The 25,720-nt window shown below is 40.2% G+C and overlaps 1 protein-coding gene across 7 annotated transcripts in view; it reads right to left on the bottom strand.

Annotated features, from left to right (window-relative positions):
- ACIN1 (apoptotic chromatin condensation inducer 1) overlaps nt 1-25,720 on the bottom strand; it is a 39,502-nt gene that overhangs the window by 12,678 nt on the left and 1,104 nt on the right. For 4 of the 7 annotated variants that reach the window (XM_069595722.1, XM_069595724.1, XM_069595723.1 and 1 more), the window contains exons 2-8: nt 24,585-24,650; nt 22,582-22,693; nt 22,043-22,162; nt 7,036-7,124; nt 5,072-6,319; nt 4,423-4,638; nt 3,834-3,949 (exon numbers count right to left, since the gene is read on the bottom strand). In XM_069595722.1, coding sequence (XP_069451823.1) covers nt 3,834-3,949; nt 4,423-4,638; nt 5,072-6,319; nt 7,036-7,124; nt 22,043-22,162; nt 22,582-22,693; nt 24,585-24,650 — 1,967 coding nt within the window. The remainder of the gene's footprint in view (nt 1-3,833; nt 3,950-4,422; nt 4,639-5,071; nt 6,320-7,035; nt 7,125-22,042; nt 22,163-22,581; nt 22,694-24,584; nt 24,651-25,720) is intronic. The other 3 variants (XM_069595726.1, XM_069595728.1, XM_069595727.1) reach the window with 1 other exon arrangement.

The raw sequence follows: 25,720 nt of genomic DNA, 5'->3' as shown, positions 1-25,720 counted from the left end.
TTTTTAGACAGAATTCCCATAAAGACCATTACCCTACAGAGAAACATTACCTTCAAACATCCTCAAATACATGTTCCCTGTCCATCAATTGTCCTAAAATACTTTCAGCTGCCAATACGCCTTTCCAAAAGTGGCTTCCTTGGAGGAAGAATTTTAATAGCAATTCTATGTCATTTTTTTCAAGAATAAGAATTTTACGATGCTATCCTTGGGCTTCATGAGACATGAATTTGTGTCATCTATTTCCTCATGATCAAACCTATGGGATCTAAGAATTACCAAAACTTTTCTAAGAGGAAAGTTTGAAACTGTCCCAAAAAGGGGGACTCAATCGACTTGCAGGACTAGTCCCAAAGTCTCCTTAGCTATGTGTCAGAGCCCCACGCAGCATTTCTTGGTAGTCCCCTTTAGACAAAAGGCATCTCCTTTTCCACTACTTAAGTTCTTACACAAATGTTTCTGATACCTTTGAAAAGAAAGTGTAACCGCATGGGGATTGGGGATGGGTGATGTTGTTGTTAGTCCATAAGGCACGTTTAACTCTTTCGTACCCCGTGAACTGGAGTCCGGCAGGCTCCTCTATCCGTGGGATTTCTCAGGCAAGAATACTGGAGAGGGCTGCCATTTCCTTCTCCAGGGTATCTTTCCCAACCCAGAGATGGAAACTGTCTCTTGCAGTGGCAGGCGGATTCTTTACCAGTGAGCCACCAGCGTGATACCTACTCGTAATTAAACAGCAAACAAAGCATTTGCAGCTCAGAAGAAAAGGACAGAACTAGTTGAGGGCTAATAACATCACATTAGAGTTTGTATCTGAATATGAATGAGATTCAAAGAAACTAATGGAAAAGGGAAATTTCTATAGACATTTATGTTTGAACTTATTGAAAATTTCTATAGACATTTATGTTTGAACTTTATTGTAGAAAATTCACAAAGAGCTGAGGACTGATATGAAATTTAAATAATAGTGGGATTTGACTACCTTTGGTAGTGAGATTTAAATACAGAATACCCTCAGGAGCATACTAGTTCCAAGATAACCAAGGAGAGTATGGTTTAAGAGGGTATGTCCTTAGATACCAACTTCTCAGTGAGTGAACTCTACTGATAACAATAAATTCTACTTTTTAAAAACTATGCATCATTAGGCATACTGGCACTGTAGGTCCCCTAGGAGTATCAATTACACTGTCATACTGGTTTAAAGGACCATTTCCTTCCTGCTATTCAGGCAAAAGGACAACTAAACACAGTGTCAAGGGCCCAGCAATTCTACTGCCTGCAAGGTTTGTATATACAGGAAGGTTTTATTTAGAAAATTGGGGTTTGAATTAACTACTACTGGATGATACAGTTGTCCACACAAAGTTTTTCCTTTCCTCTTTTCCTCTATTTTTTTTTTTAATGTAAAAAAGAGAGTACCCTTTTTTCCTGTATATGAGTAAATTTTTGTTCTAGCTATAGCAGGCAAGGCCGAATTTTGGAACAGGGCTCAAATGAAACAGGACTGAGGGCTCACAAATTCCTGCCCCAAGAAATGAAAAAGATACCTTACCTCATAAATCTAGAATCCCTCAGGGAACTAGAATCCCTCAGGGAACAATCAGAATCACAATGGATTTAACCAACCACAGCAAAAAAAAAATTTAGGTCATCTCTTCCCAGTGGTGAGAGATCCTTGAAGTAAAGTCTAATTTTTCTTTTTAACACTTTACTGAATCAATGGGCCCTAGCTCTATTTTTTAAAAGTCATGTGACTTCTTGTTGAGACAGAGAGGAAAACCAAGGTTAAGCCACAAATGGTCTTTTTCATTTAGCACTCCCTGTTGTTTCATCTCACTTTTAAAATTGGCCAGGCTCCAGAGATCACCAGGCTAAACACTAGCACTCAAAGAGGGGTGAAAGACCAGGAGTGTTGTCAATCAATTCAGCAGGGCCTCCAGAAATGTAGCCAAACTTCTCAAAGACTCATTTACCAAATCCAATGCCAGAATATCCTATGGATTTTGGGCATGTAATTCTGTTAGGTTGCCAAAAAGACCATCTGAAAGGCAGACAGAAGGAAAGCAGGTAACCAGGGATGTGTATGAGCCACTCTTGAGCTCAGACTGCATTTCCAATCCATGGGCTGCTCCACGGAAATCTGCCTGGGCAGTAATGGGCAATCTCAGGATTTGCCCAAGGTGCCATTTGCTATCTCCTTGCCAGAATCAATGTGACTAGATGACCTCAGTCTTAAAATACATGTCAAAGCCACCTTTACCTAAGGAGAAAAACTCTGTATGAGACTCCAAGGTTTATTTGCCCTGGACCTACATGCAAAAACCCAGAAATAAGGTGCTTTAAAACAGCATACAGTGCCACTCTGTTGCCAGGATTTCAGAGACCTACAGGATTTTATGGTAAGCAAGGAGCCTTTCATAAAATTAGTTGCTTCTCATGGTGCACAGGAAGCAATTCCTCAGACCCAATTAGTAAGCAGGTTTTCAACATATACTTTGAAACTGCCATTACAGAAAAGACATATTGTACTTCCATGGGATGGAGGAGGGAAAGGCAGGTATTATCTCTGATTGATGGATAGAAAAGGGAAGGTATCACCCCATTTCCTCATCGATGGTGTAGCTGGGAAATCCTGAACACCTTCAGAATTCGCTGGGTTTTCACTTTAAGGTCCTAGAAGAAAAACTCCTTTCCAAAGGATAATGTACCCATTCCAAAAGGGAAAAAACGAAACCTTTTTTTAAAGGCAATAGAGTGAACTTTTAGCTTTCAAACCAAAAATGTAATGGCCACAAGATGGCAGCAGAGACAACAATATTAGTATAGGCAGCAGCAAGGGTATATCCTAAGGCAAAAGCTATATAATGATTACATAACTACTGTTAAAAGTCTCAAAAAAAAGATAATAAATCAATCATGTCACTGCCCGACACCCTCCAAAATCAAAGGCAAAAGGTAGTCTGAAGTTCTAAGAAGAATTTACATTACTTGACATATACATAAAAACGAAAATCATATTGCTAGTATCAGCGTTAGAGCAATCATGGAACAAAGTTAGGCCAACTGTCTACTCAGAACATTTTCTGACGTTGAAAAGGTAAGCAATCTTATTTCCACAATGCTTTGTCATTTCCCATGAGACTTCAAAGCCAAGAATTTTGGTTTAATGGCATCTTAATTTGTAACACATATACTCAACAAATGAATGACAATTTTCAATTACTAATTTAATTTGATATGAGTATTTTCTAAAGCTAGATTTATAAGGAATAAAAAATTCACATTAACTGCATAAATGGTAAAACCAATCCAAGGGTCTCAGAAGGGATAAGCTTCTGACCTGATATGGACTTCATATTTTGCTGTACTGTATACTGTGAAAAGTAACTAGGATAGACTGTGGCTAATAAAATGGTAGCTAATAACCAGAGAAAACACAAAAACTAAAAAACAGCACCCTTCTGTTTTTGTTTTTTTTTAAATCCTCAACATCCTTTATTAAACTGTGTTCCCAGGCTCACAAGCAGCTGGCAAATGTGAGTTAAAATACCTGAATCAATTCCTGCTTTCTCCTTAAAGGAATTGACTGTTTTGGTCAGATGATCCCAGAAAATGGGTTTCCTTTTACTCCCACCACTGCTTTTCAGACTACATTAAGAGTTCTGGTGGCAGCTCTCAAGACAGTATAACTGGAGTCTAGCCTTAGTCCAGATACAGCTCTGACTTTGTGTTTTATAATGTAACGAAGATTTAGCCAAAGAACCCCAGGGAACCAGGAACTATCCTACAAACCGGGAGAGATATCCCAGCTGAGAGGTATCACTTACACAGTGTGATGAATCCTTTCTGATTCTGGTAGGTGAGAGGCCGGAGTCTCTGAGGTCTGGGGCTGTGTGGCAGCCGGTGGCTCTGCCTCTTCAGCTTCACACTTCTTTGGGCTCCCCTGTCAGGACAAACACAGCAAAACAAACATAGCCAGCGTACTTAAGTCTGCTTGATTCCTCTTCTTTAACATGGAGCTGATAAAAGGCAGAGCACGACATATATAGTACCAGCTCCAGACACGGCCCTATTATTTATTTAATTTTAAAAAGTGGAATAGAATACTGCTTACAGAATTTCTATGCTAGCAAACATTTTATTAGAATTCTTCTTTCAGAGAACTGAGAAGAGGCTTCCTTTTGGGCAGAAAGAACTGATCCCAAGAGCGCTGAAGATGAGAACCATGATGCTCAGCCTCATAGAGAACTTCCATTAACCAGGAATTGGGAAATACAAGTAGAATCTAACAGGTATCCCCTTCTACATTTCTACTGAGCTTTATCCAGACTGCATTTTCAGTTTTTTAGCTAAGACAGAAGGGAAAATCATGCCTAATCCTCTGTTTTCCTTTAGAGAGGGGGCATAATACCCTACCCGATCAGGCTGTAACCTCTGGGTCACATGCTTTTCAGCTGGCTCAGGTTGGCTCACACGCCTCACTTGGATAGAGGATGGGGTGGAAGTCCTCTCCTTTGGCTCAAGGACCTGCAGTTGTGGCAATGGTGGGGCTGCAACCTCCTGACCAGAAGAGGGATCTTTGGTTTCAGTGTAGCTGGTGCTGTTGTCCCTAGAGACTCCAGGGCTCAGAGACTAAAGAAATGAAACACATTAGCCGAATTATTTTATTTGGTATGTATTCAGTAGATCACTGAGTTTTCCAGCTTAATACTTCGGATCTTTTTATCTCTAGATTTGACTTAGTGATTTCCCTATTTCCTAGACTATCCAAAAATTTATTAATTCCCAGTTAGGTGCTGGGTACTGGGATATACACATAAAAAGGTACGACCATACCCTCAAGAAGTTCATAGCCTAGTGAAAAATGGGTAGACAGATTGACCTTTCTTTACAATCAATAGGAATCAAACTGAAAAAGAACCAGTGAGTTGAAAACGAGACTGCAAAATGAAAAGTAATCACTGAACTGGGAACTAAAGGAACCTCTTTCTATTCCTGCTGGAAATCATAAGCTCTGTAGGGGTTGAAAACAGTGCAGTGCAGACAGAACATCTCCCACACTTACTTTTCTGCTGTTGCTTGATGCTGACCGGGAACGAGAACGGGAACGTGACCTGGACTCTGATGTTGATCTGGAGCCCACCTTGGATCTGTCACGAGGGTTGGCATGAGCGCGTGCCCCAGATGCATCTCTCTGCTTGGATCTTGGAGGTGAGTGAGACTGAGAGCCTGAACTGTCAGGAGAGCGAGATCTTGATCTAGAACTGGAGGATGAAGATGAGGAGGATCGGCTAGAGGAGGAGTCAGCTGACTGTTTCAATCTGTGGCTTGGAAGAAGGACATGAGAAGCCCTCCTGCCTTCTTTCTGTTCCAAAGATTCCTCAGTGATCCCTTTAGCCAGCGTGAATTCCTCAATTTTTAGAGGGAGTGGTTGAGTGGATTTTTCTGATTCAGTTTCAAGACCTTTCTGGGCTGAGGATTCAGCTTGTGTGCTTTTCTGAACTAGAGGCAGGACACTCTCCTCTGGCACTTTCTCAACTGGAGATTCAACTTTGGTGTCTGCAGGACCTGACAAAGGAGACAAACTTCCCACCAACTGCACAGTATGCTGAGATAGTAATAGTTCCCTGGCCTCAGCATCTGCGTTAGGAGGAGATAACTGAATGAGGACAGGAGGAGCTGGGCCTTCCATGGGCTCTATTTCTTCTTCACTCTGGAGCTGTGTATTAGGTGGTGGAGAAGATGCTTCCTTGGTAAGTAAAGGTGGGGGAGTCTCCTCCTCACTGGCAGTTAGTTCTGGTTGTAGCACAACCGGGGCCTTCGCCACATCTTCAGTCAATCGAGGAGGGGAAGGAGACTTGGATATTTCCTCCAAGCCTTTCGAAAATTTTATTTCTCTTTCTTCTTCTTCAAGAGAAGCTGTTTTCATCTCTTTCTCCTGCTGATGTCTGGCTAGATGACTTCTTCGGGCCTCCTCCTGGGACCTTGTAACTCTCCCTCCTCTCTCTAACCCCTCCTGTTCCTGGGATCTTATAGTTTGGGGTCTCTCATCTGTCACCTCCTCCACTTTTACTATGGGTATCTCTTCTCCCTCTTCCTTAAATTGTTTCAGGACTGGTGCATCTCTAGATTTTTGTCCTTCATCATCATCTTCCTCCTCTTCCTCCTCCTCTTCCTCTTCCTCCTCCTCTTCTTCTTCCTCCTCTGTTTTCAAATTTCGATCTGCTCTGACCCTCAGATTTCTAGAAGGTGTTTCTTGATCCTCTTCCTCCTCTGCAGCCTGGCTACACTCGGAGAGTTTAGCTGCTCTTGCCTGAAAGAAAAGATATTCAACAGTTCAAGGTATATTTGCTCACTATCAACAGAAGAGAAGAAGTATCTCACAAGATACACATATGATGGAGACACTCATGATATATGCTTTCAGCAACACAGAAAGCAAATGTGGCAACAGACATGTGTGACTGATATGGACTTCATGGGAATCAAAACAAGTACAATGATGAAACTGCTAGGGCTTCATTTGTTAACTTCAAGCTTTGAAATAAATGCGAAGTGAACATCTAGAAAGTGTGGGGAGGTGGGCCTGTCCTATTTTCAGTAAATGTGATTATTTTGATCTTTTGGATATATTTAATTTGTCCCCATTATTTCTTTTTCCAAGGTTGTAATTAACCTTACATATACTTTTGTATTCTGTTCACTTAACACCATATCATACAGCTTTAAGGTTTTAATTAGATAATGAACTGTCTGTTTTCTAATAATGTGCTGCCTTACAAATACAGATCAGCCTACTAACTTTCACAATTACGTTTTAATTTTTATATATTCATTCAGAAATCTGAAGGCCAAAGCAGATATAAATAAGGAAACACAAAATGAGAAAAATGTTAAGCAAAGAAGGTGACTATACAGAAAGCTAGAGAAAAATCAACTCTGAAAATAAGTTGAGGAAAAAGAGGAGGAGGAGATATCCAACACATTTCGCAAAGAAGTGAAGGATGCTTTCAGAGACAACAGAGTTACCTGTCTGACTCTGGATGATCGTCTTTCTCCTTTCCTTGGTTTCTCCTCATCAGATTCACCTTTCTCTTCAGAAATAGAGGTGCTTTTTCCTATCAAATGAAAGAAAACCAAGTCAGACTTAAAAACACAAACATTCATATAATACTGCTTTCTAAAATCAATCAATCAAACCATATGAGCTGGTCAACACACATCTATATTAATTTCCCCGATCTCTATATGGAAGAAAAGACCATATGAAGCCGTAAAAGGTCAGGACATGTTGATAATTCCTGCTATGCACATCTGGAATGTTTTACTATCTCAAGGCCAATTCACATATTACAAGTAATTCAAACAAATAACTACCAGGGGCTTCAAACTGTCTATCACAAAGTACACTTATTTCTGTTAAATATTTTGTCACTGAATCAAAGCTAAAGACTTCATTGTGTTCAGTTTGATTTTTTTGGACTGCCTATTGCCACTAGTTTTGCCCAAAACCTCATGATTAATACACTGGTTTGTACAACAATAATCTCATGATTACTTAAGAGAAATGATTTTCAGGGCACTAAGGTTCCTAAAAACTTCTTCAAGCCTACTGGACAGGGCTCTGGAAATAGGCCTTCTCTCAATTATGTTTTATATATGGAACTCAAAGTAAGATTATTTTAAAGAAAAACAAGTTCTACTATTAAAAGAAAGCTTGCAAATCACTAATGTAGGTCATTCCAATTAATAGCTCCAAGTAAAACTGGAAAAAATGTTCACTTACAATCCATGTAAATCACTTAAATAATTTGGGTCTCAGTGACTTGACAGAAAATGGAAGGGAGGGGCTGGAAGATCTCTACGTTTCCTACCAGTATTAAAATATTACATGGAGTAGAAATGCAAATATTGATGAGAACCAGTTTAGAAAATAGCCTAAAGATAATTACTTTCCAGATAGGTACAATGCAGTACAAAAGGTTTAAATGATGCACAAACACCTGTTCTACACTAACAGTATTTAAACTAGTGCAGATAATGGCAGATGGTATGAGAGAAGAGAAGTTTTCTCTTATTTCTATATTTCAGCAATCTAAAGTGAACTAGTCTTAGGTTCTGTAACTAAAAGATACTTACAAAATGAACTAGAAGACTGCATATACTTCATAAAACTTTATTCTATTATCACTTGATTAATAGGATCTCTGAATATATACCATTTCATATCTAGGTTAGAGAATAAATACTTTTTTGCATACATAGGAGAAAGAAGCTGATTTACTGTAGTTTAACAAGAAATTTTTAAAAAGGCAGAAGGTAGATGGAAGGATAAACAGGTAGAGCACAGAAGTTTTAGGGCAGTGAAAATACCCTGGTATGACACTCTAATGATAGATACATGTCATTTGTCCAAACCCACAAAAAGTACATCAAAAGTGAACCCTAAAGCGAGTTACAGACTTCAGTGATTATTATGTGTCACTGAATATTCACACACTGTAAGAAGTATACCACTCTGGTGTGCAATGTTGATAATAAGAGAGGCTATACATATGTGGGAGGAGGAGAGGGTACATGAGAAATTTCTGTACCTAGCAATTTTGCTGTGAACCTCAAACTACTCAAAAAAATAAATAAATAAAATAAAAACCCAACAAAAACACTATCCAGATGCTCAAGAATTAAAAAAAAAATTGGAGGGAAGATAAAAATTTAAATATTGCAGATTTCTTAAACTATCGAAAGACAAAGAAAAGAAAATTCTACACCAAATTATCAGTTGCTGCTCTTTTAGTTTGTGGGACTATGGTGATTTAAAAACCTGTTTAATGGACTTCTACAAGAAAAGAATCTAAAAAAGAGTGTATATATGTATAACCAATTCATTCTACTGTACACCTGAAACATAACACAGCATTGTTATTCAACTATACTCCAATTAAAAAAAAAAAAAACCTAGGGAATTCCCTGGTGGTCCAGTGGTTAAGATTCAGCATTTTCAGTGCTGGGGCCCGGGTTTGATCCCTGGTCAGGGAACTAATATCCCACAAGCCATGCAGCAGAGCCAAACAAATAAATAAAAGCACCTATTTTCTTCTCGTTTTTCAAAAATTTTTCTAAAGAATACATGCTACTTTTGTAATAAAACAATCATTTTTAAAATTATAAAATCCTATACTCTGGAGGAAAAACCTACAGAAGAGATTCTCCAATACACCTCAAATACTATAAACAGGAAAAATTCACAGGTCTAGCCATCCCAAGTACTTGCTTTTATCATTTCAAATTCTATATAAGAAACATTCTCTGCTGTTTTATTTCAACTTAAAAAGTGAGCGTTATAAACACATATATGCTGTGAATAAATAAATGTGATTTTTAGGGGGGGGGGAGAAAGGTATGCATACAGTTAGCCATAAATGTGCTAAACTGGTCAAATAAAATAGTTTTTTAGAGTTATGATTTTAAAATTAAGCATGTACAAGCAAATAGCCTTTATCTCCATCAATTATAAACTACATTCTATTCTATTAGACCATAATGCTATTATGACATTGTAAAACTGCAGTGACAGGATTCTAGACAATCCCTTCTCCAGAAGCACTTGCCTAGTAAGCCATCAAAGAGATGTGGGAAAACTGAGAAAAGTTGTTCAGAAAGTTCTGGACATCATTGTTTTGCAAAAAAAAAAAAAACACAAAAACAACAGCTGGAAGGGACCTTCAGACATGAAAACAAGAACCTAGTAAGCAATACGAACTGTAAGAAAGAGATGAGGCATTTTTTTGAGCTCCTTGTAAGGAACTAATGTGAAGCAAACAAGATTCTGCAAAAGGTGCCATCTATGACGTGCACATGGCCACAGGAGTGTCTCCAGCCTGATGTTACTGATATGTGAAGGAGATGAGCACCTGTAGCAGAGGGTGGAAAATAAGCCAGGTGAACGTAAGATCTCTAAGATTCCAAGCCAGAAGTCTTCAGGAGGGCAAAGATAATATAGAATGTATTAAAGTGAACAAAGTTAAAGGGCCAGATAGGAGGGAAGTTTCTTCATCCTGGAAAACAAATCCCTCGGTAGGATCTGCAGGACCTAAGAGCTATAGAGATCACAGCAAAGCCTGCAGCCAAATGGTATCCTTGGGTATGAATAAGCAGCAGAAATTAAGAAAAGGATGCCAAACCTAAATCTGACTCATGTTTGTTGTATAAGTAACTTATCTAACATTTCTGTGGAATCTCAGCATCCAGATTTAACACAAGAAATAGGAATAAGGGCTAAATGCTTTGTAAGCCATAGGCTGGTTAAAACCCCTTGGGGTCGTTCGTACCTTTGCTAATCAATCCATATTCTGACTGCCCATTTTTTAATGTTTTAGTATTTTTCCTAATCTTCCGAGTGTGGTCTCTTCTTAAAAAAAAAAAACAAACTGAAGATAATAAAGACTTCCATAAAACCAGTTATGACCTAGAAGGGAATCCAGGCAACCTCTGATTATAGAGGGCAGAAAATTCTGAAGAAACTGGTGGGGAGGTAAGAAGTCAAGAAGGGGAGCCAGGGAGGAGTTTATAAACCAATCCTTTCTTCCTATTTGGGACTGTGTCTATAGGACATGAATGGGAGGCTGCTGGAGTATAAGCAAGGATCTTGATTAACTGTAACACTGAAAAGCTATTCTTTCACTTAGTCATTTGTCGGGAGCCGCGTTAGGCATTACTGACAAAATGGAGGCACGGCCCCCAGCCCCCTCTCCTCATTCCGCAGGCACAGTTCCTGGGATGAAGGAGTTAGGCCTTGTAATTCTGACTTGTCTTTTCCTCTCGTCAGCTGAGTTGACTGAAAAGGAATATTAAGGTGCTTACTGTTCTTGAGAGGAGCATGAGAAGGCATCAAGCCTTCTGTAGCATTGCTCTGAAAATAATTCATAAAGTTAATCACTGGCATTTGTTCAAGGACTTTTACAAAAAGGTGTTCCAGGATGAGCACATAGGCCGCAGCCTGAGGCCATGGGAGGGACAGATATCTGAAGCCTATTTGCAAGGACAATGTTTATGGCAAAGGAGTTTACTGAATTTAGGGCTTAGAAATAATTAAAACAGTTAGAAGTTAAAGATTTAAGGAATGTTGTGAAGTTAGCATATTTTACTATAGCTTATAGAAGTTAGGAATTTTTAGAGACACTATAGCTAGAAGCCTTTTTAAGAGATAGTGAGCTCAGGATGTTAGGGGCACACAGGACTTAGGAAGAAAGGCTGATTCCCAGAGAATCACTGAAGCAGGAACTCTGTTTGATTTATGAAGATAATAAATCTGGGAGAGGGGGAACTGAAAATGTCAAACCTCTGGCCTAATGCTTTTGTAAAAGTATAAAAGAGAATCTTAAACTTGGAATAAACAGGCAGTCCATAGAAAATTGAGAGGCTGTCTCATCGCCAACACCGTTCATCTCTTCAAGTTTCATCCCTGCCTGCTGGAGTTGGACTCTGGGAAGTGGCGCCCAGAAGAGGGGACACTGAAGAGTAAGTAATTTGAGATTGTAATGCGGGACGGTTAGGATTGTACCTGTGGGTGGCTGGCACCCCTCTGCAGTTTAGGCAGGGTGAGGAGGGTACAGAATCAGTAAGAATATTTTCTAGAAGAATGGGTTTCTCTCCATCTAAGAATAGACAAATGTTTATTGAAATATTACTTCATATGTTAGCCCAGAGAGGCGTTAAAGTAAGGACAGCAAGACTGTCTAAATTTCTACATTTCTTTTATACTTTGCATGGGCCAGAAAAGGTTCCTGTAGATGCTTCTGCTCTGTGGAATGTGATCAGAAATGTCCTAGACTCCTGTCATGAGGCTGTTAGACAGCCTAAGGGGGAGGCTACAACGGTGGATGGTGGTGGGTCTCCACCTTCTGCGCAGATCATATTTTCTGCCATTGACGAAGAAAAGGAGGGAGACTGTGCTCTACCTCCCGAGGAAGGAGAGGGCTTACAGGACGCTGCGGCCGGGTGCCCTGGCGAGCCCCCTCCCCCTCTACGCAAACCTTTAAAAATTTATCCACCACTTTCTGACTTAAGGCGACCACCACCACCTCCACTTGTGCCTCCCAGGACCCAGGAGCTCCCAACTTTGCCTCCAAAGCCTCCCAGAGCATTGCCTAAGGCTGAGAAAGAGGTTTGTGTTTTTTTTTTTTGAAACAAAGGAGCTTTTAAAGCAGACACATGCACAATATATAGAGCTTGCTCCTTGGAGAAAACCCCCTCAGGGGGGCCTGACCCAGGCTTAAAAAAAAAAAAGATTAATCCTAATGGAAAGGATTCTACAAATAGAAAATGTTTCTTGTGGCCAAATGGGGCATTTTTGCCAGCAATGTCCTGCCAAGCAGGGACAAGCCATGCCAATCAACCCCAGGTAGCGCAGGACTGGACCTCAGTTCCACCACCACAACAATATTAACCCCTGACGTGCTGGTTACTCAGATTCCAAAGGAGTGGCGGCCCCCTACCTGAGGGCATTGTAGGACATGTGCTAGGATGTAGCTCGCTTTTTTAACGTTAGGTGGTGCCTGGTGTAGTAGATTCTGCTAATTAATAAAGATCAAAGAATAGCACAGCTTTTGCTTTTAGCTTATTATCAGACAGGAAAAACCTTGACTTCTCAAGCTAGGGGCCACAGAGGATTTGGAACTAGTGATCTAGCTTTTTGGGTGCAGGAAATTATAGCTTGAACCGTGAACTTCCTGATGTTCAAGCTGGTTTTAGAAAAGGCAGAGGAACCAGAGATCAAATTGCCAACATCTGCTGGATCATGGAAAAGGCAAGAGAGTTCCAGAAAAACATCTATTTCTGCTTTATTGACTATGCCAAAGCCTTTGACTGTGTGGATCACAATAAACTGTGGAAAATTCTGAAAGAGATGGACATACCAGACCACCTGACCTGCCTCTTGAGAAATCTGTATGCAGGTCAGGAAGCAACAGTTAGAACTGGACATGGAACAACAGCCTGGTTCCAAATAGGAAAAGGAGTACGTCAAGGCTGTATATTGTCACCCTGCTTATTTAACTTCTATGCAGAGTACATCATGAGAAACGCTGGACTGGAAGAAACACAAGCTGGAATCAAGATTGCCGGGAGAAGTATCAATAACCTCAGATATGCAGATGACACCACCCTTATGGCAGAAAGTGAAGAGGAACTCAAAAGCCTCTTGATGAAAGTGAAAGTGGAGAGTGAAAAAGTTGGCGTAAAGCTCAACATTCAGAAAACTAAGATCATGGCATCTGGTCCCATCACTTCATGGGAAATAGATGGGGAAACAGTGGAAACAGTGTCAGACTTTATTTTTTGGGGCTCCAAAGTCACTGCAGATGGTGACTGCAGCCATGAAATTAAAAGACGCTTACTCCTTGGAAGAAAAGTTATGACCAACCTAGATAGCATATTCAAAAGCAGAGACATCATTTTGCCGACTAAGGTCCGTCTAGTCAAGGCTATGGTTTTTCCTGTGGTCATGTATGGATGTGAGAGTTGGACTGTGAAGAAGGCTGAGTGCCGAAGAATTGATGCTTTTGAACAGTGGCGGTGGAGAAGACTCATGAGTCTCTTGGACTGCAAGGAGATCTAACCAGTCCATTCTGAACGAGATCAGCCCTGGGGTTTCTTTAGAAGGAATGATGCTAAAGCTGAAACTCCAGTACTCTGGCCACCTCATGCGAAGAGCTGACTCATTGGAAAAGACTCTGATGCTGGGAGGGATTGGGGGCAGGAGGAGAAGGGGACGACAAAGGATGAGATGGCTGGATGGTATCACTGACTCGATGGACATAAGTCTGAGTGAACTCCGGGAGTTGGTGATAGACAGGAAGGCCTGGCATGCTGCGACTCATGGGGTCACAGAGTTGGACATGACTGAGAGACTGAACTCAACTGAACCGAGGCCTTTAAAAGATCTTTTAATTCAAGGGAATAAAATGTCAGGGCTGTTAGATACTGGAGCAGACGTCTCTTACATTGCTGGAAAAGATTGGCCCTCATCCTGGCCGACACGCTTGACCAGTTGCCGGCCTGGTAGGAATAGGGTCAGTGCCCTCGGTTGCTAAGAGCTCACAAATTTTGACATGGTCAGATGAGAAGGGGGCACAAGGCACTTTATGTCCATATGTGGTTCCTTCACTACCTTTTTCCTTATGGGGGAGAGATACATTATCTCAGATGGGATGCTTTTATATAGCCCAGATGAAAAGGTTACAAATCAAATGCTGCAAATGAGGTATAATCCTGGTAAGGGGCTTGGTAAAGATCAGCAGAAAATTGTTTCACCATTAGAGGTGGTTCCTAACAAGAACAGAGAAGGTCTGGGATATTCAAATTTATCCTAGAGGCTGTTGCCTTGCTGCCAACCCTATTACCTGGAAATCTGATGATCTGGTATGGGTGGAGCAATGGCCTTTAACAGCTGAAAAGTTCCAGGCAGCTGAGGATTTAGTTATGGGACAATTGACAGCTGGCCATATATAGCCTTCTAATAGCCCCTGGAATACTCCTATTTTTGTTATTAAAATCAGGAAAATGGAGATTGTTACAAGATTTGAGAGCTATAAATACAACTATGGAAGACATGGGGGCCCTCCAGAGGGCCTCCCTTCCCCAGTGGCTGGGCTTTTCAGTATAATGTGATAGTTAAAAGATCTACAGGAAAAAAAAAAAAAAAATCTACAGGATTGTTTCTTTACCATTCCCCTAGCTGTCCAACATGGTAAGCGGTTTGCCTTCAGTCTCCCTTTAGCTAATTTTAAACAGCCCTATAGAAGGTTTCAATGGAAGGTTTTGACTCAGGGAATGAAAAATGTCCCCACGTTGTGTCAGAAATTTGTAGACCAAGTGGTGCAAAATGTTAGAGCAAAGTATAAAGATCTATATTTGATATATTATATGGATGATATTTTGGCAGCTCATAAGGACAGAACCTTGTTACAACAAATTTTATCTGAATTGATTGAGGCCTTGAAAAGCTGGGGTTTAAAGATAGCTCCAGATAAGATACAAGTAAATCCTCCTTTTTCTCATTTAGGGAGGGTATTAAATACCCATACCATGAGTCATGCCCCTTTGCAGCTGAGATGTTTACTAACTTTAAATGATTTCCAGAAATTATTAGGGGATATTAATTGGATATGCCCACATTTAAAACTGACTACTGCAGATTGAAAGCCTTTGATTGCTTAAAGTGATCCTAATCCCAGTTCTAAGAGAAAGTTGACTAGTGAGGCTCTTGTTAAAGTGGATGAAGCTTTAAATGATCAGTTAATTAGGATTAATATTACCAGAGGATGGGATTTAATTATTCTCGCCACAGAGCATCCACCTACAGGATGCTTGTGGCAAGAAGGCCCACTGGCTCCATCTACCAATGACCCCAAGAAAAACAGTTTTATCTTATCCCAGCTTGGTGACAGAATTAATTATAAAAGGTAAAAAAAGAAGTGTGAAACTTTTTCAAAGAGAAGTAACAAGTATAGTGATTCCATTCAATAAAGATCAATTATAATTTCTTTTACAAAATAATGATGATTGGCAAGTTGCCTTGATAGATTTCAGGGGTCAAATTTTGTTTCATTTACCCTCAAGCCCCGTTGCATTTTTTGAAAACACATCCAGTAATTTTTCCGAAGAAATTTTCTATTCAACCTTTGGAAGGGGCAATTTTAGTTTTCACAGATGGTTCCGCTAATGGTAAAGCAGTCACAATTATTGATGGAAAATCCCATGTTCAGGTAATTGAAGAGACATCAGCCCAGAGAGCTGAGTTAAAGGCGGTTATCTGGGCTTTTCAACATTTGAGACACCGTATCTTCAATCTTTTGACTGACTCCCGATATATTGTAGGGTTGTTTCCTCATATTGAGACTGCTAATATTCCGGAAAATAAAACTACCATCTTCTCCTTGTTATCTGATTTACTGAAGGAGATTAAACATAGAGATAAAAAATATTTTGTGGGACATATGAGAGCCTATTCTGGCTTGCCCGGCCCTTTGCATGAGGGAAATGCTTTGGCAGATGCATTAACTAAAGTAATTGCTTTAAACTTACATGAAAAGATTGACAAGGCCAAAAATTCTCACAAAATTCATCATCAAAATGCAGCTGGTTTAAGGTATGAATTTCATATCCCTAGGGAAGCAGCTAGACAAATAGTTATGTCCAAACTGTCCAACATTTAATCCATCTCCACCATTAGGAGTAAATCCCCAAGGCCTTAGGCCTAATGCTCTCTGGCAAATGGACGTTAACTCATATCCTGGCCTTTGGAAACCTGTCCTTTGTGGTTGTTACCGTAGATACCTTTTCTCATGTTATTACAGCCTCTGCTAGATCAGGTGAAGCAACAAGAGATGTAACTCAGCACTTGTTTCAGTGCTTTTCCCAAATAGGACTCCCTGAACAGATAAAAACAGATAATGCCCCAGCTTATACTTCTGCTGCTTTTAAGAGATGTTGTCAACAATTTTCCATAGTACATTCAACAGGAATACCTTATAATCCCCAAGGCCAAGCCATAGTGGAGAGGGCACACCAGACTTTAAAAAGTCAGATAGCTAAATTAAGACAGGGAAAATTTAAATATTCCCCTCCATATCATGTTTTACACCATGCTTTGTTTGTAATTAATCATTTAAAATGTGGACACACAGGGACAGACTGCAATGACAAGACACTGGACTCCTGAAGGGGCTAAGACTCGGCCTCTAGTTAAGTGAAAAGACCTCCTTACAGGAGAGTGGAAAGGGCCAGATACACTGCTAACTTGTGGGAGAGGGTATACTTGTGTGCTTCCACAGGATTCTACTTCTCCTGTTTGGACCCCTGAGGTTACTAAAATCTCTGAAGGCCTGGAGTCCGGGACCAAGGAAAGATGGGGAGACCAGAAGCTCGTCGAGTCCAAACCTGAGGGAGCCAAGGAAACGCCAAAGGGAGAGTGACCCTTCGCCTGATCGCTTCAGGCACCTGGCACTTCAGGAGACACATGTTGATCGAGTTCAACAGTATTCTGCCCCACCTCGTCACCGTCATCGTACTTAAACAACCACTTCCAGCACGGTACCAACGTGGGGCCAGCTAAAACATCTCGCTCAGCGGGCTGAAGAATTAATAGAAAGGGGGAGATACGAGGCCACTCCTATGATAATGTTTGTGGCTATGCTTGCTGTGTTGGCTTGTCAGGCCCTCCAGCTCAGAAAAAGTTCACTGAGCCTATTTGCCTAATCCACCTTCTTTCCAGCCTGTTGATTGGATGAATGAGCCCATTCGTGTTTTTGTTAATGATACTCTTCTTTTGGGTGGGGCTTCCATCTATCCTAATAATGCTAAAACAGCAGTCAGCACTCCCTTCAACTTTTCAGGTGTCCATTTATCCACCTATTTGCTTTGCCATACCTTCCTCTCTACAAGCAGCAGCTCCAGTTTTGAATGGATGCATTAGCACTTCCTTGAAAGGCATGCTCACTGATTCTCCGAGAAGCGATGGCAAGAAAGACTTTTGGTCTTTATAACTGCTGATGCCGGGGGTGCAAGAAAGACTATTTGAAGCCTTAAAAAAGGCAGCCCCTCATTTAAAGGACTATCTGAGCTGTGCACTCCCCACTTTGGACTCTGATGAACAAGGACTACAGGCCTGGGAAAGCATAAGCAGAATTTCTGGCTTTCCTCATTGGAAAGAATGCATGTACGTCATAAAGTTATCTATTCCCATTGCTGCCACCAGACATTTTCTGACCAACTGGGGGTGCCCCTATCTTTTGAATCAACGACGGGGCTTGATTTATGTAGAGCCTTATAGGTCCACATGGAATAATTCATTTCTCCCTATGCCTTTAGTGATCACTAGGTGGCATGCCAATGGACGGGTTCCTCCTCTAGTGAGCTTTGACGGAACGGGTCCCATGCAGCCTGAGTTATGGAAAGCACTGGCTGCCATGGCACCTGTGATTTTACATAGACCTTTAAATGAACAAAGATATATTGTACGGGCCTGTGTACATTCTCCCTAGGCCTTTCTGTGGGCCAGAAATCAGAGTGATTTGAAGTTTCTGAAGGAAAAACTGTTTACAATGTTATATATGTGAATTGTTTTATATCAAATTGTGTTGATGGGAATGATCATAATAATTACAAGGCTGTGATGATTGTAAAGCAACCACCATATTTGATGGTTCCTGTAAAATTAGAGGGACAATGGTTTGATGATTATGCATTGGAAGTTTTATATGAACTTAATGGCTTAATTTCTCGACCTAAGAGATTCATTGCAGCTCTGGTTGTGGGAATAACTGCCTTGATTGCCACAATTGCATCAGTTACGGTCTCTGCTGTTGCCCTGTCAAAAGAAGTGCATACGGCCTCGTTTGTCGATCCGCTGTCCAAAAATGTCTCCGTAGCTCTTACTATGCAGGAAATTATAGATAAGAAAATAGAAAATAAGGTCAATGCTTTAGAAGAAACAGTCCTGCTTACAGGGCAAGAAATTACAAATTTAAAAATTAAATTGTCTTTAAGGTGCCATGCTGAATTTAAATGGACGTGCGTTACCCCTCTACAAGTGAATGAGTCCATGCTCTCTTAGGAACGCATTAGAAATCATATTTTACATGTCTGAAATCTTATTCAGATTTTAGTACTGACATTTCTAAGTTACACCAGGATATTCAGAATATGAAGCAGGCGGAGTCTGACTTTTCCTTTCAATGGCTTTCTAATTGCCTCTTTGAAAATCTGGAGGGGTATCTTTCCCATGGATCCTTTTCTACAATAATGATTAATGTGGCCATGTGCTTATGCCTGTTAATTCTGATTTGTGTAATGGCCCTGTGCCTTTTCAGAATAGTCAGCCGAAATGTCTCTGCTCTATCTACTGAGTTTCATACCTATGCCCTAAAAAATAAAAAAGGGGGAGATGTCGGGAGCCACGTTACGCATTACTGACAAAATGGAGGCACGGTTCCCAGCCCCTTCTCCTCATTCCGCAGGCACGGTTCCCGGGATGAAGGAGTTAGGCCTTGTAATTCTGACTTGTCTTTTCCTCTCGTCAGCTGAGTTGACTGAAAAGGAATATTAAGGTGCTTATTGTTCTTGAGAGGAGCATGAGAAGGCATCAAGCCTTCTGTAGCATTGCTCTGAAAATAATTCATAAAGTTAATCATTGACATTTGTTCAAGGACTTTTATAAAAAAGTGTTCCAGGATGAGCACATAGGCCGCAGCTTGAGGCCATGGGAGAGATTGATATCTGAAGCCTATTTGCAAGGACAATGTTTATGGCAAAGGAGTTTACTGAATTTAGGGCTTAGAAATAATTAAAACAGTTAGAAGTTAAAGATTTAAGGAATGTTGTAAAGTTAGCATATTTTACTATAGCTTATAGAAGTTAGGAATTTTTAGAAACACTATAGCTAGAAGCCTTTTTAAGAGAGAGTGAGCTCAGGATGTTAGGGGCAAACAGGACTTAGGAAGATAAGTAGTAACCTGAGCAATGTAGCATGAGTTACAACGTAATCACAAGTTAACTACAGGACACATTAGAGAAGGTAGACAATAGATGATAAGGCTGATTCCCAGAGAATCACTGAAGCAGGAACTCTGAAGAGCAACAATGGTTTAGAGAGATAATAAATCTGGGAGAGGGGGAACTGAAAATGTCAAACCTCTGGCCTAATGCTTTTGTAAAAGTATAAAAGAGAATCTTAAACTTGGAATAAACAGGCAGTCCATAGAAAATTGAGAGGCTGTCTTATCGCCGACGCCGTTCATCTCTTCAGGTTGAATCCCTGCCTGCTAGAGTTGGACTCCGGCAGTCATTCATAAACTGAGTTCATCAACAGAACTACCAGACTTTTAAAAAACGTTTAAGGTCTCAGGACTTACACTCCTTGAGATTCTTGGGGCAGGGACCAGGAATTCATATTCTTAAAAAACAATATCCAAAAAAAAAAAAAAAAATCCTCAGGTGCCACTGTTGATTAACAACGTATGTTACTAGGAGCCTTAATCAAAATGTTACACAACAAGGAACCCCAAACATCCAAAGCTAACAAATAAACTGGAATCCTAATAGTTTACTGGCCTATGGCAGACTGACACTGTATACCTGAAACAAACCTAACTTCTGGGTAAATTCCAGGCATTACTACTGATCCAACCAAGCATTGCTAGAACTCCAAAACTACCACTCCACTTAGGACTCTGACCACATTTTATGCCCCATCTGTAATGAAGTTCATATTCTAGCCAAGGTCAGAGGTAGAAAAGTTTATGGACAGGGTATACTGAACAAGACACAGAGCAATCGTTAGTTGCACCGTACAGTTTTAACCCACTCCAGTATTCCTGCCTGGAAAATCCCATAGACGGAGGAGCTTGGCGGGCTACCAGTCCATGGGATCACAAAGAGTCAAACACGACTTAGCAACTAAATCACCAAACCACTCTACAATTTACTACATTCATTTCGAATTTTTCACCTCTTTCCTTTCACCTACCCCCTCTTTCCCCTCATCAATTATAGCCACAGGCATAGTCCTTCTGATGACTCAAAGCACTGAATAGACTAGCCACCTTCTTCACTCTAAATATTTGCTTTTTAAACCTTCATCTATTTCAGGACATTCCTCATTTTCACTTCAGATTACATTTAGGCCAGAGAGAGGTTCTCTCTTTTCCAAGAGAGTTTATCAGATCATATTCCCATCAAGAAGTTTCAATGGTTCCTCCATTACCTTTAAAATTAAATATCACCTTCATTCCTATTCCCGTGCCTCTGTTCCTTCCTAAAAATACCTTCTTGTCTTTTCTGTGCCAGCTCAAATCCTACCTATTCTAAGGGTCAGCTCAAATACTACACCTCCTTAATAAAGCTCTCTATCATCTTTCTGGTTCTCAGTGAATTTTTCATCTTTCGAATTCTGACAGTACGTGTGTCTGTACTCCTCGTATGTTACTTAACACATACCATCTTCTATTGTTACCTTTATGTGTGATTGTCTTCTCTCTCCCTAACAGACTGTACAAGGTGCTGACACCCCACCACATATTCCAGCGTGGAGACATGTATACAGCAGAACTCAATACATAGTTTTTTGGCTAATTTTTATTTGAGAAGGAACACTGACAACTAACATGCATTCTAAAAATATTAAAAATACGGAATCATCACTGTCCCCATGACCACTAACATTAATAGTTATTCAAAATACTTGTTAGTTTACACACTGGCTTCCTTTATCTACCTACTATCCACATGTCTTATATACACGTTCTCCTAAAGGTATACTTAAGTAAGTTTCTAGAAGACAAAGGCTGTATTTACAGATTTTTGTTTGAGATACTATGCAAAAGTGGGTGCAAAATGCTTTCTAAAATGTGAAAAAATTAACCCTGCCTGAACCAATTCCACACATCAGGTTTGAATTCCTTGTAATATGCTCATATAATACTCTGCATTGCCTCTCAGCACACAGTATGACTCTAGTTAATTATGTAATAATTTGTTTAATGTCCATCTGCTCACTAGACTGTATGCTTCATTATAGCAGAGACTTGTCTTTTTACTACATTTTTGGTGCCTAGCACATGCCTAGCATATAATAGACACTCAGTAAAAACTTGCTGAATGAATTAATAAACTGCAGATGTCCATCTGGGAGTATGACTGGATGTGGGACACAGAACATATACAACTGGTGAAGAGATGAAAACGACTTGTGACTCCTGCTAAATTCAGAGGTACAGTACAGGAAGTTAGAGAGGTATATAGGTGAGAAGAAAAATCAGACCGCCTTATAAAATACTCTAAGAGGTTAACACAACATTGAGGTGAAAGCAGAATTCAAAAAGGACATAATTTCCATGAAAAACAGATGTCAAATAACACTGTCAAAGAACTGCCCTGAGACTTTAATGGAAGCTTAGCATGAAAGGAGGTCTACCTACCTCCCCCCACCAACTACACAAGATTGTTAAAACAGCACAGTGGGGAGGGAGATACGTACTGGGTGAATGTCTGCTGAGCTCCAGCTCTGGTCTCTCCAGGCTGCTCTGAAAGTCAGGAGGCAGCAGGGAAGCCACTCCCTCGGGATGGATCATCTCATCCTCCGAATCAGCTGAAGCTTCTGCAAAGTACAGATTGGGTCGGGGCAGGGAGGGAGTGTAGGGCTCAGCATGTGGGAATATGCAGAGGAGTGAAGGAGGTCAGGCAAAGTCATGGATACAGATTATATACTAAAGAGAGCGCTGTACATAAGAGAAAAACTCCCCGGTTTTTCTAGTCTGTCAAAGGATAGCTTAATTTACGTATAACTCTTCCTGTTGGCAGGAATCCTCTTCTAACAAGATTAAGTCAAATTAAGTGTCTTCTTCCCTGACAAAATGTAAAGAGTAACTCACTTGGATCCATAAACTACCAAAGCAAGTAAGTGGCAGTTTCATCCTGACTTACATTCCTGAAACTGCCAAGTGAAATAGGCCCATCTACTCGGTGACAGGAGTAAGAAGGAAAGACTCCATGTGAGAAGCAACAGTCTGGACTTACCTTCAAGTTCTGCAGCTTCTCGAGCTTCACGTTCCAAACGCTGCCTAAGCAGCTCCTGCTGCTTTTCCAGATACTGCTTTATAAAACTGTTCTGGCTCATTTCCTCACCAATCTGCACAGAAGAAATGGAAAAAGATAGTCTAGAAAAGCAAACCAGGAAAAGGCTAGGAAGAAAATTCCATGGAGCAAAGGATTATATCTGGACCCAAGAAAGATAATACTGGAGGGCCCTTTTCTAAGCTACTCCTAAACTGAGGACCAAAATATATAGCCCTATGATTCACAAAAGATGGCAAAAAGAGGAACTGCACACATAATCTTTTATTTTAAATATTCAGTTCCCAACCAACCAGTGATGCACAAATAATTTAAAAAGAAATAAACTCCTATAAAACTATGTCTTTTAAACTAAATTTTTAGACAATCTAAACCATATATCTAATTTTTCCTTTTAATAATATAAAAAACTGAAGAGAAAAAAACACTAGTTCATACTAATTCATCTTTAGTTGACACAAAAGATCAATCTCCACCTAGTCAGGAAACATTTAAACATCTCCAAAATTCAATATCAGACTTAAAAAGCTGGAAAGCAAGAGACTAAGAAAAGGGATGTCCATTCAGCATATAGACAGAGTTCTAACTTCATCTTCTTTGGGTGAGAAGAAATCTTTCGTGACAATATTTAAAATCCAAGAGTCCCATGTCACTCTTTAGCCCTTCAGCTTTTTCTTCACAAGCCCTCCTCTCAAGAACCTTCTTGCTTAGCAAGTCTTAGTATAACTCCAAAAAAGGAAAAATACCTGAATGCTTTTTATGTCATTAGTCTTCTTTCCTAAGGATGGTAAAAGTTTATTTTCACCTAAAATAGAGATAAGTCTCTTGATAGTCATTGGACACTAATCAAGTGTGGGTTGCAAGTTATTAGAGAATGTAAGTATTTGTTGCAAAAATCCTATGTTAATAAAAGCACAAAAAGACAAAAATGTAATGGGTGAAAGGAATAGAATGGTAAACTGATTAACATGCAGTTTCTTATGTTTGCTAAAATACTTAACTAAACCTCTGTAAGCTAGTTAGATTATGATACTTTCAGCTTAATACGCTAATAACAAGGGAGTAGGAAAGCTCTCTTGTTTTTCCACAGTATCTTGGGATTTCATCTAGTACTGAAGCTGCACACCGTTGCACTAACAAAGACCTGGATTTTTCCTTTAAGTGCGTGGCACACTATAATGAGGAAATGGTAAAGCTGAAAAGAATCTTAAGAGACTACATAGTCTAACATAAAAAAAAAAAACTGGGAATGGTTTCTTTCAAAGAAATCTTATGCAGAAACTCAATGCTATTCTAGCTTAGGGGGGAAATGCGAACTGCTGCTCACTTGGAAAGAAATTTCCTGTGGGAAGCCTCCAAAAGCATCTCCACAAAATCTCAGCAGTTATAAAACTATCGATCTAGTTCAACCTTTTCTCATCTCGGATACAGGGAAACTGAGGAAATCAAGGTCTCCGAAGGTTAAGTTTCTTGCTGCAAGTAACAATGCTCAGGAATGACTCCATAGTTAATATTAACACTGATAATGGTGGATGATCCCCAAAGGATTGATTTCTTGGAAAATTTATGTCAACACAAGAATTCTTCTTGGATCAGGAGGTATTTTCCTATACTGCCATGGTGACTGTCTACTTCATATCTACAAGGACATCAACTACTTCTCTCAAATCAATGTCAAATAAATGACTTCAGACCCTTGCACTCCACTTAATCAACTGGAACCACATCTTTCTGCACACACCATTTCAAGAATCAAAAATTAACTTAGAGCTCTTCTGATTCTTGACTTCTTTATTAGAATTCAATTGTCCCAGTAGGAAAACATTTTCAACCCAAGGAACTTAGGAAAATACTGGTGAGAAACCAAGCGCCAAACATACAACATCATGTCCTTCCCTGTCTCTGTGCATTCAGAGTTCACCCCGGTAATGAATCTTCTTTCTTACCTGGGAATTTGGCTGGAATGCAGCATGCGGGGTTGAGTGTTTTTGTAAATTTTCTAGCATTAGAGCCTGGTATAGAGAAGGGCAAAAGTCAGAAACCAGGAAAAACAAAAGCAAAAAATACCCCTCCCCCAATCTCTTCATCAAATGCAATGACTAACCATACACACTTAAACTGTACTTTTCCAAGGACCTAAATGCCCTTTACTAATACTGTTCTCATTCTTCAGAAGACCCTTAAAGGTAGCCATGGTTACTGCTACCAAATGTACAGATGTAAAATGCAGGCATATTGAAGAAATCTGGCTATGCAATAAAATCTGACAGTACTACAATCGCTATTGTCTTCTGCACTTCTGACTAGTGTTCCTTCTAAATCTGGCCCTTCACTTCAAATACTCAAACCAGGTTCAAACACATGAAACCATGATTTTGTCCTCAGTGAATTATTTGATCAGTTACCCAGGATTAGATCTACTCAAATGAACTTGTATTGTTTCCAAAAGAGTGGCAACTAGATTTACCAAATTTATAAACACACACACACGAAACTGTCAGCTTCAGTATAAGCAACGGTCTGCCAACTTAACCCTTGAGCCAACCCAGCCCAAAACCGTACTGAGTGAGTGAGTGAGTGAAGTCGCTCAGTCGTGTCCGACTCTCTGCGACCCCGTGGACTGCAGCCTACCAGGCTCCTCTGTCTATGGGATTCTCCAGGCAAGAATACTGGAGTGGGTTACCATTTCCTTCTCCAGGGGAATCTTCCCGACCCAGGGATCGAACCCGGGTCTCCCGCATTGGAGGCAGACGCTTTAACCTCTGAGCCACCAGGGAAGCCCCCAAAACCGTACTAGTGGTCACGTATCCTAACTAACGCAAATCAAAATCAGGAGATCCTCACCTTCCCTCCATTTACACCAAATAAACACACCAATTCATCCGTCTACCTCTTGGCAATCCCACCCTAATCTACTTAAGCAGATTCAAAATCCCCAATACATACCAGCCCACCTCACCTCTCTCATCAATATTCACCAAACTCTTATCCACCCAAATTGCTTCAGGATGCCCTATAAAATATACACTTCTGGCTAACCAAGTCCCTTCAAATCAAGGCTTCTCTTCATCTCACCTCCTAA

Source organism: Ovis canadensis, chromosome 7 (assembly GCF_042477335.2).
Source record: "Ovis canadensis isolate MfBH-ARS-UI-01 breed Bighorn chromosome 7, ARS-UI_OviCan_v2, whole genome shotgun sequence".
Classification (NCBI taxonomy): Eukaryota; Metazoa; Chordata; class Mammalia; order Artiodactyla; family Bovidae; genus Ovis; species Ovis canadensis.
The sequence above is the reverse complement of the archived record's forward strand: the minus strand, read 5'-3'. Positions and strand labels throughout refer to the sequence as shown.